The sequence below is a fragment of the Vigna unguiculata genome, chromosome 6 (assembly GCF_004118075.2).
Source record: "Vigna unguiculata cultivar IT97K-499-35 chromosome 6, ASM411807v1, whole genome shotgun sequence".
In the NCBI taxonomy this organism is placed as follows: domain Eukaryota; kingdom Viridiplantae; phylum Streptophyta; class Magnoliopsida; order Fabales; family Fabaceae; genus Vigna; species Vigna unguiculata.
Window position 1 is genome coordinate 25018737 of NC_040284.1, and position 22820 is coordinate 25041556.

Here is a 22820-nt window from a genome sequence, read left to right on the forward strand (position 1 = left end):
ATTTTAGCATTATTAGCATCATTATCATTAAATGTTAATAATTTATTATACAGTATAAAATTTTTCGCTTTTACTCTTGTAATGGTTTTTTTTTTTTTTTTTTTTTTATTTCTGAAAGAGAAAAGTAATGTGTTTCGAAATTTAGGACATTGATGAGGAAGAAAGAGTAACTGAAGGGTTTAATTATTCGTTACGTAACGTTGGGGTTGAGGTTGTTTATTTATATAGTACAATTATACAAGAACAATATTTTTTTCTAAATTTATCATTTTTATATTTTTTTCTATTATACCATAATATATTTTTTTTCTTTTTCGGTGTCATTTAATATTTTAGGAATTTACATATTATTTTTTCCTACTTATAACTTTCAATTTTCAGTTTTCTGTACCCGTAGGTTTCCTAATAAATGAAAGGCGGATTCACATTACGATATGAATTGCCATTTTTTGTTCTGCTTGTCCTTTTCTTAGTTATTTTTAATTTTTATCTATAATTATTTTAATGAAACAACCCCTTTTCGTAAATACTTTCAGACAATTTTATTTTTATTTTGTAATAAATATATAATAAAAAATAAAATGTAAGTATATTTAAAGTAAGATATTTTTATTTGATGCACTGATTTTTTTTCTTCTATATCCCCGATTATTTCATGCTGCTTAGGGAGAAAACATGTCAGTGAAACTTTGACGGATCCAAGTTTAACATATTTTATAGTTACCTAATCCGAATGTTGAACATCGTATAAATTATTTTAGTTTTCTAAAAATTAATATTAAAGGAAATGATAATGTTTCTACAAATAATAAGACATTGTCTTAAACATGGGTTATCTTCAAAAATTAAATAATTAAACTAACTTGTTTTAGCTAACAAATAATTTTAATTATATAAACACATAATAGAATATTATTGTCAAATTAAGTAAAGAAAAATATTCATAGCCAATTATTGTTTACGATCAAAAATCGTAAATTAATAATAATTATTTTTTAACCTTAAAAAGAAAGAGTGGATCCTTTTTTTCGTTTATTGAATTATGCTTTCATTGGATGCATGTAATGTAAGCATTATTGGATGGGAATCTTTCCTCCTAATGAAAGTTATCTTTTGTGTTTTTCAATTAGTTCTCCTCGTCCTTTCTCATCAATCGCAATTTATCTAACCCAAGTTGAGAAATAAATAATAGAGTTTGATTTTTAAATGCAATTCCTTTTCTTTTTCTTTTTTTTTTTCACACCATTACTAGTACTATTCATAGAAGTTTCACTATCCTTAATGGGATTAATGTATGAGGTTTGAAATGAGGAACTGATAGGACATGAAAAATTGAAAATGGTTAGTATTTTATTTTATTTTATTTATTGTGCAGGTTTAGAACAGGAGAAGGATTTTTAAAATTTGGATAACTGCAGTAAATTAGGATGAAATAGTTAAATATTTGAATTAATCAAGTTTTAAATTTCTTATAAATTTTAATATTTTTAAATAATTTTTGTGAGAACTTAGAAAATACTAAAAGAGTGTTTAAAATAATGAGATCCTAGTACTATTTTAATAATAAATTATTTATATATAAATAGAAATTTCATAAAAGGATTTCTTCGGTTAGAAAACATTATCTCTCTAAAACTTCTTTTTCTAAATTTTCTTTGACTACTCTCTAAAATATCTCACTATACTTTCACCCCTTTGAAGATTAGAGACTGCCCGAGTGATCACTGCGATGAGATCTTCAAGTTTGTCCGATCAAACCTTGAATTGAGTAAGTAATAATTCTGCTCTTTTCTCGGTCTTCTCTTAAAAGCACCCTGCATGTGATATTATCTGTATTGCATGTGAGATTTGAGTGTCTTGTAAGAATCTCTGCTAATTAGTGGCTCTAATGATGTTCCCTGATCGTGTTTCTGCTAATTCTAGGTTGAATTGTGAGCATCGGTAGTAGAAGAGGATTTTAGGTTACCTCGTAATCGTCCGAGTCAATCGCAGGTAAGGGAAGCTAATAATTGATTGTACTTAAAGAATTCAGTGAATGTAATTGTGTGTAATTAGAATTGACTATTTGATTACTGTAGATTGTGAACTGATTGATGCTTTGTATAAGTGAGATGTGAATGCATTGTATGAATTGGGGTTAAATTGAGAAAAATGGATACTTGAGTCATAACTCTAATTGGCATCATATTTCTCATTTAAAAACTAATTTGAAACCAAATAAATTTGCAATATATGTGAAAATTAGAGTCATGAAAACAAATAGCAGATTCCTCAAGAAAGCCAAATATGTGCTGTTTTCTTGTGTGGCGCTAAGCCCCAGCACTAGCGCTGAGCGCTGAAAAATTGCGAGAAAATCAATGTTGAGCATCGCCTAAATTATGAAAAATTTAAAACTTAATCGAGTCTAAATATTTGTAATATTTTTATATTTTTATAATTTTATACTTTTTTAATTTTTTTAATATTTTATATTAGGTCAAATAACATTATTAGTTAATTAAATTGACAGTCTTACATATTTTATAACCTAGAATTAACTAAAAGTATTAATTCACTTAACAGAAAATATTACAAATAGTTACCTATTCAGCAAATTTAATGAATATTTGTGATTTGATTTTTCTTTTTTTAATTCATTGGATTTTTACCACAGTCACAGAGTAGAATGGAATTGCTTGATATCGAAGTAGCTTGCAACCTAAGGTACTAAAAGGAAAGAGCACCATCACCCAATCATTCATTCCATTATTTGGCCTTTTTCCTTTATCATTCCTCCTAAATGGAAAGTGGGTCCTACAATCGCTTCCAATTCTCTCTATATATACATTGGATGTTAATGGAGGAGACGATCAACTTGCAAACTCTTTTCTTCATCGTCTCGTCAGCATGAAAGGATCAGGTAACTTCTTTTTCTTTTTCTTTTTCTGAAGTTTTCAGAAGTTTTATCTTTATTAGTTCGTTCTTGGTGGTTGAAAATCCGATTTGTTTCTGACTAGGGAACGAGCACCCCTGCTATGTCCCACCAGAACTGGTGAATTGTTCATCAAAAGCTTGCAGTGTGACGCACCAATACTACTGCTATTTGATGGAGTTGAAGCAGGACTACAAGTATGAGGTGTGTGTTCGTGACATTGTACTTGCAATTAGGTCTGAACTTGATCCCCAAATTGTAGATGCATTATCAGGCACATCATTTGTTGTTGAAAGGGGAAAATTGTCACTCAACCTTACATCTGCCAAACCCGTTCGACTTAGCCCTCAAGAGGTGTGTCTGCCCTTACATCTTCTGTCCTTTTTGATGTCATATTAAATTTCGATTGCATAGATTATGTCTGCCAAAATGTATATTAATTTATAATCTACAATTATTAACGTTTATATTCTGAAAATTTTAAATATTTTGATCACTATTTAAGTGTTGATATTTTTTTTTATGAAACTTGATACAGTGAGCTTTATTTTATAACCGTTTTTATAAAAATGAATTATACTAAATGACAGCGATTCTTTTTCAAAACCATGTGTGATGTGTAACAACCATAAATGCAAAATTAAATTAAAAAAATAATTTAATAGTCATATTTATTTCGTACTCTTAATCCCGCGTAATCTATTGATTTATATTTAGAATCTATTTGCGTAGAAATTAAAAAAAAAAATCCTGATTTTTTTTTTTTGCTATATTAAAGAAAAGGCTTAAAAATCTCATTTGCCAAACTTGTACTCATACTCAGAGTTATTGCATATGGTTCCGTCAATTGAAAAGAGTTGTTTTTTTATTTTATTTTAAGAAACTTATAATTATTACATATGGTTCCGTGAATTAAATATTGTTTCTATTGATAAAAAAATTAACATAAACTGTTTTTTTCTGTAATGTTTATTGATATCATTTATCTCCATATTCAAGAACACTTACCTATACTGTGTATTTTTATTTTAAAGGTTGAGCAATGTAGGAGATTTCAGACTACCCTGTTTAGGATCCTGCTGAAGCGGGACGATAATAAGTTAGCAAGTGATTCAGATAATTTCTGTCTAGGAGATAATCCTGAATTTGATTATCTTCTGCTCCCAGCCACTGTTGAACACCAGAGACCTTCAAATTCAATTATTGATTGGGAGTCTGTCAATTCTTGTTGTCCTTTTTCATCTGAAAGTACCTGTGGTTCCAATTGCAAGGATCATGCATGTGATGTGAGGATCAAAAATGGTTCAGTTTGCTCTTGCAAACTTGAAAACTGTGTTGTCTACACTCCTCATAGTAAGTCTTTCTATACCATGACTCCTGTAATATGGGATTTGAATGGCAACTCAACACTACGATACCTTGGTCGTGATGGAACTGCCACTTACAAGGAGCACTTCAAAAAAAAGTAAATTTTTGTAGCTTACTTATATACTTCTGTCTTAGATTCCAACCATTGAGCACCAAGAATGATTTCGACTTTTGTTCCAAATTTCAGGCACGGGATTGAATTGCGTTTTCCACACCAATCTCTACTTCGTGGAAGGAAAGTTTTTGAAGTCGGGAATTACCTTTTGAAGGATAGGAAAAATAAGAATAAAGGTTCAAGTTATTTACTTTTTTACATATTCGTTTTTCATATACTCTACTTCCTGGTATTGCTATGTGACTCATATAACCCAAAAGTTTTACAAGGTTTTGTAGTTCTAGTTCTGCATGGATGAAACAGAAAGAATATGTCTTAATGTTGTGTATTGTATGCGCACACTTGGTTCTTGTTTATATTCATGTATTAAGGTACAACAGAATCAATGATCATCACTGTAACAGAGGTATAAAAGCTGATCCTATTAAAAGATTTGAAAAACTATATAAAAGGACTTCTGTGAGTTAGTTCATAAGAAATCTTTGTGGAAAATTTTACCTAGCTATCCTCTTACTTTCCTCCGAGGTATTAAAACATCTCTGCATTGTTTTCGGGATGTGCATACCATGATGTTTATTAACAATGTATTAGCATGATACTATTTTATGTAGTTTAAGTTGTCGCATTACTTGCTCGTGTATAATGTTGAAGCTGTTATAGAGGCATTTGAGCAAGTTTATTACAAATATCAAGAAATCTGATCAAACTTTTTGACCCCTTTCAGTAGGAGAAAAAATGGGTTCTGAAGAATTGCCGCCAGAACTTTGTTCCGTAATCATGTCACCAATATCAATTTGTACCGTATATTCATTTTCTTTTATTCCATCAATCATGCATTGGCTTGAGGGCTTGCTCGTTGCTTTCAACTTAAGAAAGATGCTCTTGGATCATTGCACAAAAAATGATATCCCAATCATCAAGGTAAATCACTTCTTTCTGTGAAAATTCTTATAATTTGCACATGATTATATTTTTACATTGATCACCACGATTCACTTATAATAGGAGACAATTTCATGTTTTAGTTGATGAGAACAAATTATGTAGTTCCCCTACCGAAAATTTTACATTACATTAGATTTTTTTCAAATTTTGTTAAAAAATCTTGAAAGATTTTTTTTTTGTCATTTTTCTACAAATTTTAATTGATAAATAATTTCTTTTTAGTTAATTATTTCTTAAAATATTATAAATTTGTAAGTATTTTCTACATTTTTTTACAGAAAATTTTTTATGCAAAATATTTTGCAAAATAATTAATAGCAATTTATTATATTTTTTTGTAAATATTTTATATAAAAAAAATTAAAATGAAAAGGTTAGTTTTAATGAAAATATTGATAACATTTTTCATAATGAGAATAACTTAAATTTACAGAATAAAACATTAAATAAATATATCGAATAAAATGTTAAAGTGGGTTGATGTGACTCTCAAAACTAGAGAACTAGGGAACTAGACTTACTCATTTCAGATTACTCATTTCAGATTGAGTTAAAAAAAATTAGTCAAATTAATTTTGATTCATCTTATAATAAATTAAAAAAATTTTGTAACTTAGTAGGACCTATTAAGAGTTGGTGAATTCATTAAACTTAAAAAATAAAATAAAAAGGTATATAACACAAGAAAACCAATTATTAAGGTTAAACTTAACAAAAATCTTAATAACGTAAAGTCTTGTATTAAGGTGCAAATTTAACAATTAATGGATTAAACAATGCAACAAGGTGGCTTATGTATCCTAATCTTTGTTCTAATCATTAAAGATTACTTTGATACCAAATTATATTCCAGGTAACACAACTTTGGGTTTTGTCTTAATTGACTTTTTGTTATATGCTTTTGTACTTTTTTCTTATGTTTTGTTGATACTTTTGGTAATCTTTATGGCTGGATTTTAGTTGTACATGATGGTTGTAATGGATGAATGATAAAGTTAAAGCCTGGAGGTATAATATGGGAATTGATTCTAACAAAATTATTAATCTATCTTCTTTACTATCTACTGTATCCTATTTTTTACAAAATCAAGAAAACAAAATATTTAATAAAGTCAACTTAATTTGACTAACGTTTTAATTAGTATGATTTGTTATATTTGTTGGTAAATTAATTTATTTGATTCTCCTAACTTTTTCATATTTTTCTATTAAGTTATTTTATATTTTAAATTGTATTTTAATTAAAGTGGATTGACTTAATCTTTTTATATAAATTAAAGTGTTCACCTATTTTACTAAACACTAATCATAATTAAGAAGAAAAATTATAAAAATAGGAAGCAAACATCAAAATATTAAATTATATAACTAAAAAATGAATAGATCACGCATACAAACCATTCCATAATTATAATCTTAAAAAAATATATATACATAATTAAAAGTAATAATTAGTTATAATAAAAGAATAAAAGAAAACTAAAAGCTGCTGTTTGATGGATTAAGGGTGAAATCACTTTCAATCCGATTTGAATCTATATTAATATGGATATTAGTGGATCAAGTTAAATTTACCCCATATTTAAAATACATTTTTTTTTAATTCAACCTATGTCTAACCGATTGTGAGCTAAGATGATTCAAGTATTTAAATTTTTTTTACAACCCTAATTTTATTTATATTGGAAAAGAAACAGAAACATATTTTTTAAAAAAAGTATATAGATTACTATTCCATATGTTGTGTTATATTATTAATTATTAATATTGTTCTTCAACTGGGTTTAAAGTTTTACTTTGATAGCACATTATATATTTAATAAAATTATTTATCATATAGATTATTAAATGGGAGAAAATCTAAATATAATTAGAAAGTACATGATAAGTATTTTGCATGAAGTTTTGAGTTAAAGTTTATCATGCTTATGGTAGGTATTCGAAGCAATAACTGCAAAGGGATGTCAAGAGGCATACAATTACGAAAACTTAGAGACACTTGGAGATTCTTTTCTCAAATACGCTGTTAGTCAACAGCTTTTCAAGACCCATCAAAACGATCGAGAGGGTATCCTTTCCAAGCTCAGGGAAGGCCTCATCTCCAATGTTGCCTTGCGTAAATTTGCTTCTGACAAAAATCTTCCGGTACACTATTATGTTTTGCCTCTTTTCTTATTCTTACACTTTCAGTATAAGCTTCATTTCAAGCACTTGCAAGAGGAGAGGATAGAGAAAATTTGGAGAAGAAAGGAAAGAAAAAATATAAAAAAAAATATAAAACACATATATAGACATACAAAGATAAGCTTATGAGAATATAAATCTGGCATAGCCGATTAGATATTCTCTCATAAACTTATGAGAACAGAAATATAAAACTATACAGAAAAAAATAAATTTAAGCCTTTAAATGGTTATCGCATCTTTAGATAAATATTACTTAAGGCATCCGTGGATGCTCAAGATAAAACTACTCCATGGTAGAGATACTTACTTCAGGGAAGATGGAGGATAAGAAAAGAAGCACCTCTGAAATGTACGTTTTATTGCTGGAGGAAGAGAGTACAAAAGGAGAGTGAGAGAATTTTTAGAGAGAGAGGTAGGAGGAACTCTGCCCAGCATAAGGGACTTATGAGCCTTTTTATAGAGATGTTATACAACCGGTAACTTGTTCTTCTAGTTTCATAATAACTAGAAACCTTTTGTTCAGGTCATCTGTTGACCAAATACCTGTATACTCGGTTCTTACCCTTCAGTCTATTACTCAAAAAGAGTAAAATTACTTTGTCACAGGTAAAAACGTGTTTTAACATCTTCTTGTTACAGCTATGGATGTCAAGTCTCCAAGCTCTTCTTCGAGCATGTGGTCTGTATAATCAGGATCTTCATTGTCAGATGGGAATGAAGCACCTGGAGTTTCTTGTCCATGATTACCAGTTTGTTCGTAAATTTCTTTGTAAATCCTTTCTTTTTCAAAATGTTTTACTAGTATTGGACTGGCCTCAATAGGGAAAGGATGGAATTTGTTTCCCATATGTTTTTTCCAGTATAGTTTTGTATCAGCTGTCTCTTTTAAAAGTATGAATTCTAGGACGTCTTTCTTGGAAAAATTCCAATTTGATCCTTCGATGTATGCTTTCCAGAGTTGATACTGGTATAATTTGTCTTTGTTAAGAGATAATCCTTTTAAAGGATCGTGTTCTAATAAAGCTTGTGTTTCTAGATTCGTGTCTGTGTACAACTTGATTACATGAGTAGCTGTACTCGTGGAGGAAATGACACTTCTTGGAGAAGAAGTAATGTGCAAGAGTACATTGTTCATGTGTTCAGCTTGTATGTCATTCACTACAGAGTTTATTTCTAGTGTTAAAGAGTGAAACCTATCTGTAGGTGGAATTGAAATAGTTTGTAAACAACCAGCTTCTAGCAGTAATTGAGGACTTATTACAAGATCCTTGTATAACTGGTTATTGAAGGTTTTTAGGTCTATTTGGGCCTGTCGGATAATGAATTTTATCTGGTAGGTGCAATCTATGTTTACCGTTTTGCAATAATCTGAAGATTCCACACAAGGATTTCTAGGATTAAAGTAGGTTTGTGTTTTGACGAAAAGCCCATTATAGTTTTGGGCTTCCGAATGAACTTCAAAAAGGAATTCTTGTATGATTCCAAACTTTGCTAGAAGAATGTTTGGATTGATTTGTGCTGGGATGCTACAGGAGGCGGCATATGTGTGTATTTGGGCTTTTGGTTCTAACGCGAGGCCCATCTTAATTTTTTCTTCATCAATAGTTTGTAATTTTAAAGTCATCTGGGCTTCTTCTGCGGAATTAAATCCTTTGTAAGTGGACCAAAATTGGTCTTGTTTTGCCTTAGCGAGGTCTTTATATGAAGTGTATACTCCTTTGTTTGGCCATGTGATTAAGGCAAAATGTGTAAACCCTTTCCTTGAAGGAGAGGCTGGTAAAGTTAACAAAACTCCTTTATTGTTAGTGCTGCAAAAGTTGTATAATGCACTAATAATGCTTTGTTTTACTTTTGCAACTTGGTGCTCGTTTTGAGCTGTGTGTTTTGGAATATTCCAAATATTGTCAATTAAAACATTTAATTTGACATTTGTGTTTTCTCTGCCAGGAAAATGGTAGTGATTTGTGAGTATAGGCAATTCTTGTTTGCCATACTTTGTGTATTGTTCCACCACAAAGGGGGATTTAACTGGTTTAGGACCTAAAGGTCCTTTCTTTTTATTTTGTGTAAATTCCATTTCTGGATTTTTGTACCTGCAATATGGAAACAAATAGATTAGGCAACAAAATGGCTAAGCTTTTGTAAGTTTTGTTCTAGAACTCTGATGTTGGCTTTGTATGAGGCAAGTGTACAGGCAAATTGGAAAGGATTATATTGAAATAATTCACAAAACAAATAAGAAGGTTCAAAAGAAAGCTAGCCATACTCAGGCTACAAAGAACTGAATTATTTCAATATAATCCTTTCCAATTTGCCTATACACTTGCCTCATACAAAGCCAACATCAGAGTTCTAGAACAAAACTTACAAAAGCTCAACCATTTTGTTGCCTAATCTGTTTGTTTCCATATTGCAGGTACAAAAATCCAGAAATGGAATTTACACAAAATACAAAGAAAGGACCTTTAGGTCCTAAACCAGTTAAATCCCCCTTTGTGGTGGAACAATACACAAAGTATGGCAAACAAGAATTGCCTATACTCACAAATCACTACCATTTTCCTGGCAGAGAAAACACAAATGTCAAATTAAATATTTTAATTGACAATATTTGGAATATTCCAAAACACACAGCTCAGAATGAGCACCAAGTTGCAAAAGTAAAACAGAGCAATATTAGTGCATTATACAATTTTTGCAGCACTAACAATAAAGGAGTTTTGTTAACTTCACCGGCCTCTCCTTCAAGGAAAGGGTTTACACATTTTGCCTTAATCACATGGCCAAACAAAGGAGTATACACTTCATATAAAGACCTCGCTAAGGCAAAACAAGACCAATTTTGGTCCACTTACAAAGGATTTAATTCCGCAGAAGAAGCCCATATGACTTTAAAATTACAAACTATTGATGAAGAAAAAATTAAGATGGACCTCGCGTTAGAACCAAAAGCCCAAATACACACATATGTTGCCTCCTGTAGCATCCCAGCACAAATCAATCCAAACATTCTTCTAGCAAAGTTTGGAATCATACAAGAATTCCTTTTTGAAGTTCATTCGGAAGCCCAAAACTATAATGGGCTTTTCGTCAAAACACAAACCTACTTTAATCCTAGAAATCCTTGTGTGGAATCTTCAGATTATTGCAAAACGGTAAACATAGATTGCACCTGCGAGATAAAATTCATTATCCGACGGGCCCAAATAGACCTAAAAACCTTCAATAACCAGTTATACAGGGATCTTGTAATAAGTCCTCAATTACTGCTAGAAGCTGGTTGTTTACAAACTATTTCAATTCCACCTACAGATAGGTTTCACTCTTTAACACTAGAAATAAACTCTGTAGTGAATGACATACAAGCTGAACACATGAACAATGTACTCTTGCACATTACTTCTTCTCCAATAAGTGCCATTTCCTCCACGAGTACAGCTACTCATGTAATCAAGTTGTACATAGACACGAATCCAGAAACACAAGCTTTATTAGAACACGATCCTTTAAAAAGATTATCTCTTAACAAAGACAAATTATACCAGTATCAACTCTGGAAAGCATACATCGAAGGATCAAATTGGAATTTTTCCAAGAAAGACGTCCTAGAATTCATACTTTTAAAAGAGACAGTTGATACAAAACTATACTGGAAAAAACATATGGGAAACAAGTTCCATCCTTTCCCTATTGAGGCCAGTCCAGTACTAGTAAAACATTTTGAAAAAGAAAGGATTTACAAAGAAATTTACGAACAAACTGGTAACCATGGACAAGAAACTCTAGGTGCTTCATTCCCATCTGACAATCCATAGCTGTAACAAGAAGATGTTAAAACACGTTTTTACTTGTGACAAAGTAATTTTACTGAGTAATAGACTGAAGGGTAAGAATCGGGTATATAGGTATTCGGTCAACAGATGACCTGAACAAAAGGTTTCTAGTTATTATGAAACTAGAAGAACAAGTTACCGGTTGTATAACATCTCTATAAAAAGGCTCATAAGTCCCTTATGCTGGACAGAGTTCCTCCTACCTCTCTCTCTAAAAATTCTCTCACTCTCCTTTTGTACTCTCTTCCTCCAGCAATAAAACGTACATTTCAGAGGTGCTTCTTTTCTTATCCTCCATCTTCCCTGAAGTAAGTATCTCTACCATGGAGTAGTTTTATCTTGAGCATCCACGGATGCCTTAAGTAATATTTATCTAAAGATGCGATAACCATTTAAAGGCTTATATCTATTTTTTTCTGTATAGCTTTATATTTCTGTTTATATTTCTGTTCTCATAAGTTTATGAGAGAATATCTAACCGGCTATGCCAGATTTATATTCTCAAAACCTTATCTTTGTATGTCTATATATTTCTGTATATTTTTTTTATATTTTTATCCATTATAGTAACAATAGTTTCTTGTTTAACAATTTGTATTGACTTTCTTTATCATTGAAGTTTCCTATATTTCAGACTAAGCCAAACGAAGTAAACTAATTTACTCTTAAGGAATATACCTTAACATACTTTTAGATCGGCCAAACTATACAAATCCTTGAACAGTGCTTGTGTCTGTATTGTCAAAATAACCTTTTGGAATCTCATATAGGATAACTGGAAATTATCCCTGGTTCTATTTTTCGGCACTGTTTTTGAAAAGAATTTCAAATGGAAACCTTTTTCACATATTGCAGGGTTTCATACGAATGGAAGCATTTGATCCAAAACAGTGGATCATACCTGGCGATAAGACAAAGAGTCTCTTGCTAGAAGAAGGGTTGGTTTCCTGTGGAAGAACAAGCATGTATGTTGGTAGAAAGAGAAAAATAGAACTCAAAAAGGTTGCTGATGTTGTTGAGGCACTAATTGGTGCCTTTATAAGCACAGAAGATGAAGAAGCTGCTTTATCGTTTATTAATTGGATTGGAATCGAGGTTGACACCAGCATTATTCCATATGAGAGGCACCTAAGCACCGACCCTGAGAATCTTGTAGATGTCAAATTTTTAGAATCTCGGCTGAATAATTATAAGTTTGAAGACCCTTACCTTCTAGTAGAGGCTCTCACCCATGGTTCTTACAAAGGACCAGAAATTCAGACATGTTATGAGGTACTGTCATGATTATTTATTTACATACTAACTAGAAGGATGATATACTATGACAACTTTAGTTTATATAAGAGGATGGAATAAAGGTTTCATTTCACCACATTCAATTCTACATTTTATTGTAATTCATTCCACATTTTATTCTATCTGTTTCCATCAAATTTGGAATTCCTTGCAGTACTGTATCTCTGGTAAATTCTTAACATGCTCTTCTGCAGCGATTAGAATTTATTGGCGACGCAGTGTTGGACAATTTGATCACGATGCATCTCTACAAGGAATATTTCAATGAAAAATTTTCACCGGGATTTCTGACTACCATGAGGTCTATTTCTGTGAACAATGAGTGCTACGCACTGTCAGCCATTAAAGCTAAGCTGCACAAACACATACTCTGTGACTCAGTAGTAAGAAAGAACATTGAGAAGACAATGAAAGGCGTTGAGAATTTATCTTTGGAATCAACTTTTGGATGGGAGCTAGAAACATATTTCTGTCCGGTCAGTTGTTTAAAATTTCAGTTCATAACTTCTTCCAATCCCAACATTTTTCATTATTATTCACATTACTTTATTACCACATGCAAAATGTTACAAGTCTGTATTGAATAGAATATGAAGTTTAATGTTGTATTAGGTGCATTTTTTTTTTCAATTTTTGTCAGGTGCTTGCGGATGTTATAGAATCTATAGCAGGAGCGATTTTTGTTGATTCAGGATACAAGAAAGAGATTGTTTTCGAAAGCATAAAGCCCCTATTGAAACCACTTGTCACACCTAAAACAGCGAAGCGACATCCTATTAGTGAGTTGCAAGAACTGTGCCAGAAAAATCAATACAAATTGACAGAGCACGAGCACCCCTCTGTCCGTGAAAACGATGAAACTTTGTTTAAAATTGAGGTGAAAGCTAACAGGATCACGCGAACTGCTAAGGCTTCTAATAAAGATACAGCTCGCAAAATGGCCTCCAAGGAAGTTTTAAAAGAATTGCAGGTAACAGAATCGAAGTTATCAATGAATAGAACACGATTTTTGTTCCCTCTATTATGCGCAGTCTTTTTGTTTTGTTGGTTTGTGGATGAAATGATATTTCATGTAGTAAGTTATTTTTTAAACTCGTTTAAGTTTTGAGAACTTTTATTTGTAATTGCAGATTTGCAAGTCTCTTGGCTAATTCATGTTGTACGCCCAAGGAATGCTATTATATCAAGGTTTTGTAATAATATTATATGGCGTTTGGACTGAAATAAAGTAGATTGATGAACCATCTACATGCGTATTGATTGAAATCAAATAGACATATAATGGAAAATACCCTACAAGTTAGCATTAAAGCTAAAGAAAAGTTAAGAGATAAATAGATATTCTTCATTGGTAGATTGGAAATAAAAAATAAAAACAACTGCACGAACTACAATCTTTTGTTTTTTTGTAAATTTTGTATCTGGTTTTCAATTTTTAAATTGCTTGATTCTTCAACCTTTAATTTCCTAAAGTTTGTTTTGGTCGAAAACACTCAATTTTTTTCTCTAGGTTTTAACATATTTCTTTCAAGAAGACTTATAGAAAAAGAAAAATAAATAAATATACTTTTTGCAAAAGTTAAAATTATGTGGTGTATAAACTCATTTGTGAAAATAATTTTTTCGTACATCTTTAAAGTAATTTTAATTTATAAAAATAAATCGTATTTATTCTTCTTTTCCTTCTAAAAATCTGAATAGAAGAAATTGCCCAAACAGATCTTAAAGATAAATTTGAAACGATAAAAAATTGTTAAACTTTTTCTTGGCTTAAAAATCCTTTTAAAGTAAAAGTGTTTCAATAATATTTTCTTTAAACATGTAGTTCTATTTAAAATTAAGTATCCTCTCCAATTGAAGATAATATAATTAAGATAAAAATAGTGAAAAAAATAATTTTATTTTAATAATTATAACTAACATTAAATGTATTAAACCCTAAACCTTAAATAAATGTTAAAGATTGATTAATGATTAATTAATGAAATCATATTTTAATGATACTTGCAAACAAAATCATAATAATAGTTCCACTTGTTAAGTGACTACTAACAATGAATTCCCAACAACATAGTTCAACCATATTACCTTGACCCCCACATGCCTCATTTCTTCCTACCTTAATTCAGGATGATATAACAACTTATAAACGTGTTCTCAATTTGGGAATTTAATGGGAGACCAGGGCCATTCAAGACAATTATTCCAACTCAAATAATGTAATTATCACAAGCAGATTACATAAGTCAAACCTAGTCATATTTGCTCACACTTAAATAATCTCAGTTGAAACAGCTATTGAAAAAGATATATTTTTTTTGTTGAAACTCAAAAAAGATAGATTATATATAATTGAGACAACTAATAAAAAACAAGTAAATATGTTTCTTTGGCATAATTCTACCCAACCACTTTTGATATGACATCATCGTGTCTTTGCAAGTTGTATCTGACTAACGGCAAATTTCCTCAAACAAAACTTCTGAAAGTAATGCCGGTACGTGGGCTTCACAGAAGATCAAAAAAATAATCCAAACCTTGGCCAATTTCCCAGATCGAGATGCCACATCCCCATGAACGAGCTTCCTCTAACCGCAAAGAAATTGACTTCAAAGATGGATAGAATACCGCGTGTTTGATATCCTTGTCGTCATTGTAAGTGAAAAAATGTTCCCCACTATTCTTATCCCACTGCAGTTCAGGCCTATGCTTCTCCAAAAGTGCCAAGTAATCTCTCCCAATAATAGCTCCACCACCACCTGCATCTGCACTAGCAAATTTCACTAATGTGCAAAAACAGAAAAAAGTTTTTACATGATAATACCTCCGAAAAACTCAAAGAGAGTCCTCTAAGATGATCTCAAAGCATCAAAATGGCTAAAATAGGTGCTCTTGTTTCACTCAAGCAATAAGAAATTCATATAAATATCACTCTAATCTAATGGAGCACATTACTTTCTCCATCCTCTCTCCTTGGTTTCCTAGTGGGGTTCTCTTATGCACCACTTTAGCGGTTATAGTACTTTTGTGTGTGTATTTCACATTGCCACCGTGAAATTAGACATTTTAATTCTGGTACCCAAACTCCTTTATTCCCTCCTACCAAAAGATGCAGGGATAAGAAACAAAGCAATTACCTCTTGAAAGGGAGAAATCATTTCCATAGAAGTTGATGCCGAGAAGTATCTTCGGAGCAAGACTTTGGGCTCTACTGCCAGAGTTACCAAGAAGCAGCTGCAGAACAATCTGAATCCATTTCAAAGGTGCATTAGGACCAGGATTATGAGGATTAGAAAAGTCATATGTCATTAACGAAAATTCATCCACAGCTTCACTTAAAGTCTCAAGATCTTTAGGACCAAAGTCATGCTCTTGCAGCTTCTCGGAAGATGGTGGACCTATAACATAGACTAGCTGCAGCTTCTGCCCACTAATTTTCTCTGAGCCTATAGAATGCAGTGCATCTCCAAGCTGTTTTACAAACCGCAATGCCTGTGCTAGCAAAAGAAGAAAGCACCATATGAATTACTAGAGTGCCTTAATACAAAATGAATGTATTGTCACAGAAACACGATGATTGAATTTACATTTTTCCCGGTAGCAATTTATCTATGCTAATAGAGTTATCAATAACAAAACTATCATACAGGTGCAGGTGACAAAATTGTTATGGTGTGCTTCCGTGAAGAGAACTTAATCATGTGACTCATGTTCCAAGTGGTAAAGGAACCACCTCAGTCCTTCATTACTGAAGTAATGACAACTTTTATGTAACCATTTAATGACTGACCTTGTCAACTTTAAGCAATCACAGAATGAAAGAAGGCTCAATAGCTTAGTCCGTATCATAACTTTGCTGTATAAAAAACAGTATTGAAAAAGATTAAACGAATCAACTGCTCACCAAATTCCGCATGTTTGGATCATGCAAGATACCATAGGCTGCCCACCTTGACCAAGATTCTAAAACGATACCATCATATCCCATTTCCCTACAGAAGAAAAACATTCACATGAAAAGCAAATCATAGCACAACATAGTGAGAAAGGAAATGCTTCATATATGGATCTGATTTATCTGAATACTTGCTTCCATGACAACTGCTGACACTCATGCAATTCATTCGTAATGGGTTTAATATAGGGGAACAAACTCTATCATAAGGCCTTTAGCTGGGTAAAGGAAGAAATAAATACACTACAAACCTTTTCAGATAGAAATTACAAGCAAAAACCAATTATTGGCAAAAATAGTCCTGGTTTAAAAACAAATTAATTCAATGGTTAATTAGTGTTGTGATATCATTCACCAATTAAGTCGTCAGTTGACTATTTCCTAAACTCGATATCAATATCAAGAGTTCCTTTTGCACATGGCACCAAGAGACAAATCTAATTATTTATCCTCAGAGTTGACGATATTAAAAAATGTACAGCTAAATTAGAGACCTTAAGCAAAAGCAAGACATTTTCAAACATTCAGGAAATAACTATGTTCCCATGATGCCAAAGCCAACGAGAGGTATCTAGAAAACTATTTAGAGGCTTACTTGCACTCTGTTACTATAAGGTTAATGGCTTCGTTCCTTTGTTTTTCCTTCCCCAACAGCACCGCTGGTGATGCTTCCAGAACAACTCTAGGCAAAATCTACATGCAATTGAAAAGAAATGGACAGACTGATAAGGCCAGTTACAAAGAAAGTATAAAACAATTCCAAGACAATTAAACAAGTGTTAAGTCCAACAAGTTCGAGAAAAAATGGAATTAGCCACATTGTAGCCAGTACAAGGTCCAAATCAGACTGTTCCAGAAGCTTTTACTTGGGATGAGTTAAAGTACTCAACAACCTCACTCTTTATTTACTTTAGATGAATGAAAGTGAGGGGAGAGAGAAAATGGAAATAAAGAAAATTTTGAATTTTTTGAAAAATTCTCTCTTCAACCAAATAATAGAATATGCATTGTTTTGTTATCCATGTTTTTTCTCTTCTCTACTTTCTTTCCAGTTGTCAGCCATCCCTCATAACTCGTCAGTCAGTATATGCTAGACAATAGAGGATATATATTTTCGTTCAAATAAGATTGCCACCCATAGATCCCGGATCTGCATTACATGAATTTCATCATAAACATACATAGCATTAAGCATTCAACATGCTCCATATCATGTGTACTGTAGACAGATCAAAGGATTGAGTTCTCTGAGATTTAAAAAATATAAACAAAGAAACCAAGTTACTGGGCAAGTGATAATAGCGTTCTCGTAAAGAAGCAAAGGAGAAAAGCTAAAGGGAATACACATATAACATATTTCATTGCTAGCTGTTGATGACTTGAGGCAACATTCTATCTGGAATAAACTTTACAGGATTAGTCGAGGTCTAGTAATAAATCTGGGAATGATTGAGCACAATAATCCAGACACAAAGAACCCTAAACCCTATACATAATTCTCCAATTTAGCTCTATTTTCTGGTTTATAAATCTAAAATAAAAACTTATTAAGTAAAAAGCTTTCGAAGTGAAAATAAGACCTGCCAAAAATTGTGGATAAAGGGGCATTTAATTTGCCAGCAATGAATGAAATGAAAATAAGTTTAAAAGTTGAGAATAATTCATTGTACCAAAGCTTCTCCTGACGTTCTAAGCGCTGAGATCCATCCTCTGTCAGCATTATGTCTCCCCTCTAGAACTAAGCTAGTCTGTTGGCTGGCAATAACAACTGATGAAACAAAACCATAAAGCAGTATAATAAAAGCTTACTATATAACAAACCCTGGGATTTATAATCAAGTAGTCACCAGAATTTCATTGCAGTGAAAAAATTATAAAGCAAGTGAGGATTAAAATATTCTGCTGATCCTCAAGGAGGCTGTGATGTCGGTTAACGTCAGCCCTGGATATTTTTTCATCTCCCAAAAGGAAGCATATCAGGTCATAATTTGTACAAAAATGAATGGTAGAATAACGCATAAAACTTCAGAAACCAAAATTTGTAGAAATACTTTAGTGCTTGCAAAATACAGTTGAAAGCTCTGATGAAAAGGTACAAGGAGAATTATGAATCACACAGGTCATAGGTCTTAACTCTGCAGCCACCCCTCTATTTCTTCAAAATGTAATTTAGAACTGATGTACATACCTCTTTAGATCATACCAAACGGGTGATATATGTGTAAACTTAGAGTTGAACCTCTTTGCCAATTCGTAACCTCGAGAATTCCTGTCATAATTAACATTTTTTAACATACAAAGGATTGTAATCACAGGAAGAATGACACAAAGGAAAAGAATCTCATCCAAACAGATCAGAAAATTGAATTTTCATATTAAACACTAAGCAATATAACTATGAAGATGTTAAAATTTGGGAAACAGGTCAGACAGTAGAGGACATGAATTGGGTTTTACCAAAATGAAGAATCGTGATACTGTGACAAACAAAATCATGACTTTCAAATTGTGAAATTTCACCAAGGTTTTAAAATCAATAAGGGTTGGTGAAGCAATTTCCTATTATACTTATTTTTTTCTACCAGCTAAAATAAAAGATGGGGCAGAAAATTTAAGAATCATCCAGACTAATGAACTATATAATAGGAATACATGTCTCTTTATAATGTATAAAGATAATACCCCTGCATCCAAAATATTTTAAAAGTGCTGACGGTTGTTGAGTGAATAAATTACTTAACATGCGCATTTGCATCAACTAGCCAAAATCACAGAGTTGATATTTTATTTAATGAGCTGTATTATGGAAAAACATGTCCATTTCACCCGTACACATCTGATGATCTATATCTCACTTAAATGATAACTAAAATTATAAGTTTCCACCACAACCAAGCCTATTCTCTTACAAATCTCAACTCCCTTTATTTATCCCACGCACTCCCTATTTTCAGAGACCTTTAAATGAATTTTTACAAGATGGGACTGTTTAGTAGATTTATGCTCAAGGATAAAAATAGGAATAAGTTCTTATGCGATCAAACGTTAAAATAAACTTCAAATGTTCGTACACCTGCTTCGGAGGTGCCGGTGCCACTAGTTAAAAGTTATTCATTTGATTATTGTGTACTAATTAGTTTCATTCATATTAGCATACCATCTCAAACCAGGATCAGATACGGCCAGTTTGACTATTAGCACTCGACACTTGAAATTAGGAGATCAAAAACGTCTTGCAAATTATATCATAATCGGAAAAAATAAACTATCACATTACATCAAACCAAATTGTTTCTTTAGCAGAAAATATTCCATGCCAAGTACCATATTATATTCAATTATTCGTCAAAGAAATTGCTAAAATTTGCTAAATTAACATACAAAAAAAAAAATACATACCAGGGAGTAATGTAGCCAAGCACAGGATAATTATAATGGCGCTGAGAGGTATTTTCTGATACTTTGGAATTTTCCTAATCCATTGTAATTAACAACATCGGGTACCAAAATCAAAACTGGAAAGAATTTAGTTCTTTATAAGTAAAAAAATGTGTTATGTTATGATTTGATTTTGGGCGGTACTTACGGTGAGTACATGTTGGTAATTAGCATGGGTTGTTACAAGGCCTTGCTCATACACATACGATTCTTGATATTGCGACGGAGAAGATTTTCTGAACCGGTAAGCGACGATAGCAATAATGGACGATATGACGAAGAAGAAAACGATATTTCTGCGACCGGAAGATGAGTTGACCCGTCTTGTAGACGATTCCACTCGGTTTTCCCGACGAACACCGACTGGCGCTGATCGCTTCTTCGCCATCTCCTCCGTCTAGGTTTTCTAACACTGCAAACGACACCGTAGTGTGCTTCTGTTGCATATCTATGTAATAAAAAATGGGAAATAATTTATAATAATATTTTTATTTTTATTTTCTAAAACATAGAAAAACTTGTAGAGTTATTTCAATTTTAGTTTAATTATTTTCAACTGAGTTTATAGTTTTTTTTTTCTATTAAGCATTCGATAGTTTTGTACTTTTTCAATATAATTAATTTCAATATTTATAATTTTTCTATTTATATTTTAAATGATATAATTTTTATTATTCATATATATAAAATAATAAAATAATATTATAATTGATAGAAAATAATAATAAAATTATTATTTTTATTGAAGATGTGTTAAATAGTATACTCTCCACGCTGTCGTATAATTTTTAGATCTTTATTATCATCACTTATACTAATTAAAAGTCCTTACCACTATTCATATATGTGATACGTGATCTATTATTATTATTTAATATTTTGTTATGAAAATAATAAAAAATTATTATAATTTTATATTAATAGAAATATTTTGCTTTTTAATACAATGAGACGAAATAAATAAAATGATGAAATAAAATAACACTTATGTTACATCGTTACAAAAATTAAATAAAAAAAAACTTAATTAAAAATATAAACAATAAAAAAATTAATAAAAGCTTAATTGAAGTTTCTAAATTTATGAATAATAAAATAAGCGTTGAATTTGTTACTATTTTAGAGTCTTAAAATTTTTTCATTCACATTGTTTAGGCTATGAAAAATGTATGTCATCGATAAAAATATATGAATTAAAAATTTCAGCGTGTCAAACTTAATAAGCAAATACACCATCATGTGCATGAAGGAACATTTTCAAATATCATTTCAACTTATCCTCCTTTAGAAAATGTAAAAACCAACAAAGGGAACACCACAGTTAAAATAGCTCATTAAATATGTTGGAGTGTGCATTTTTATAAGTGTCTCTATAACGTTAATAACGAGTAATTAGTCGTTTTCAATTAAAAATCTGTTAATCTTTTCATAATGGACTCTTAAAATCTTTCAACAATTCATTTATTTCAATATTTTTTTTATTTGGTTATTTAGTGATTTTGTGTAATGTCACTATGAATTTATTTTATTTCCTAATACAACCGTTTATTTGCCCAGTACGATTATTTCAAACACTTTATTTAAAAATAAATATAAAAGTCATTAGGACAAATTCAACTTGCGTTATCGAATTTTTATTTGAGAGACAATTATGATTATAACTTATCTCTATGCAGATGATCTCCTTTCTTAGTTTGGGGTTTGTAAATACTCTTAAAGATATCATACTTCATCATCAACAAAAGTATGTTACTGAGATAATGAAAGAAAAAAAAAATCTTGAAGGTGCAAAACGCATACTCCCACAGAGGCGAACGAGTTTGAGGAACGTTGACAATGAAGTATCAATGGGCCTGACTTAGCATGTTGGAATGATTGTCAGATTCATGGAACACAGCAAAAGAACCTATAAAAGAGTATTGAGATATATGATTTTAACAATTTTAATAAATTAAAATACATTTCAACTACTTATAATTAAATTATACTATTTTTAAAAAATTTTGTTTGAGTGGTAATTAAGATATTTTAGATTTCAATTTTCATGTTTGGATAAAACTATTTAATTTATTTTTTAAGGCAAAATTATGTTTTAAAAATATTTGGATAATTCAGTTCTATTTTTCAGTTCAAATTAACTTAGTTTGATTTTTAAATTAGTACGATCCGTTGTGATCTTTAACTCAGATCAATTCATTTATATCATCGGTCTAAGACAACTCTATCTGGGTTGACTCTCCTTACCCTCGACCTGCATCTCAATCTGGGGTTCGGGTTGATTCATCTTGACATATGGTCTGAGTTGACTCTCGTCTCAACCTTTAACTCGACTAATTCGTTTTGACTTTCAACATAACGAATTCTTATTAACTTTTAACCACAAATGACTCGACTCATAATTCGTTTCAAGATAAGTTGATTTGACCTTCGTTATGCACCAAATGACATTTTCGCATCGAGTCAACTTGACCTACATCGACTTATCTTAACCTTCGACTCATATCGACTTATCTTAACCTATGACCTAGACAGACTCTTTTCGATCTTTGGCCCAAACTAACTCTTTGATCATCGATGCAAACTAACCCATCTCATCTTTCAACTCAAATTGATTTGTCCTGGTCTTTGGCACGAGCCAATCCGTCCGACCTTTAATTCGAATAGCCTTTCTTGACAAGTTAACGAGGAAAAGTTGAATTTAGTGTTTTGGAAAAGGGAGATTCAACTAAAATGCTCTCACAAAAGCACTGAGATATGATAAATTTGTAAAGT

The 22820-nt window shown here is 31.4% G+C and overlaps 2 protein-coding genes across 5 annotated transcripts; one reads left to right on the forward strand and one right to left on the reverse strand.

Annotated features, from left to right (window-relative positions):
• Positions 1-2750: 2750 nt before the first annotated feature.
• On the forward strand, positions 2751-13899 carry LOC114187893 (endoribonuclease Dicer homolog 2-like). Of its 3 annotated transcripts, XM_028076297.1 has the most exons (10): positions 2751-2899; positions 2997-3265; positions 3946-4376; positions 4467-4570; positions 5119-5315; positions 7275-7484; positions 12215-12631; positions 12850-13131; positions 13296-13625; positions 13786-13899. In XM_028076297.1, the coding sequence occupies exons 1-10, from the start codon at positions 2887-2889 to the stop codon at positions 13804-13806; spliced, it is 2274 nt and encodes a 757-aa protein (XP_027932098.1). In that variant the 5' UTR covers positions 2751-2886; the 3' UTR covers positions 13807-13899. The 3 variants fall into 3 exon arrangements, with proteins under 3 accessions (XP_027932098.1, XP_027932096.1, XP_027932097.1); XM_028076295.1 differs by having other exon boundaries at positions 13296-13899; XM_028076296.1 differs by having other exon boundaries at positions 5122-5315; positions 13296-13899.
• Positions 13900-14855: 956 nt separating this feature from the next.
• Positions 14856-20494, reverse strand: LOC114188222 (chitinase domain-containing protein 1). 2 transcript variants are annotated; one of them, XM_028076789.1, is made up of 8 exons: positions 20197-20494; positions 20010-20083; positions 18799-18879; positions 18281-18365; positions 17206-17303; positions 16560-16647; positions 15793-16147; positions 14856-15414 (listed from the first exon to the last, which is right to left on the reverse strand). In XM_028076789.1, exons 1-8 carry the CDS (start codon positions 20434-20436, stop codon positions 15164-15166), a joined length of 1272 nt encoding a protein of 423 aa, XP_027932590.1. In that variant the 5' UTR covers positions 20437-20494; the 3' UTR covers positions 14856-15163. The 2 variants fall into 2 exon arrangements, with proteins under 2 accessions (XP_027932590.1, XP_027932589.1); XM_028076788.1 differs by having other exon boundaries at positions 14856-15420.
• Positions 20495-22820: the final 2326 nt, after the last annotated feature.

Coding starts and splice junctions, on each gene's coding strand:
- LOC114187893 (XM_028076295.1), top strand. Junction 5,316..7,274: donor ATGATATCCCAATCATCAAG/GTAAATCACTTC, acceptor TGCTTATGGTAG/GTATTCGAAGCAATAACTGC. Junction 12,632..12,849: donor AAATTCAGACATGTTATGAG/GTACTGTCATGA, acceptor GCTCTTCTGCAG/CGATTAGAATTTATTGGCGA.
- LOC114188222 (XM_028076788.1), bottom strand. CDS start 20,436: ATGGCGAAGAAGCGATCAGCGCCAGTCGGTGTTCGTCGGGAAAACCGA. Junction 18,366..18,798: donor GTTTGGTATGATCTAAAGAG/GTATGTACATCA, acceptor TGTTATTGCCAG/CCAACAGACTAGCTTAGTTC. Junction 16,648..17,205: donor CTTATAGTAACAGAGTGCAA/GTAAGCCTCTAA, acceptor TTTCTTCTGTAG/GGAAATGGGATATGATGGTA.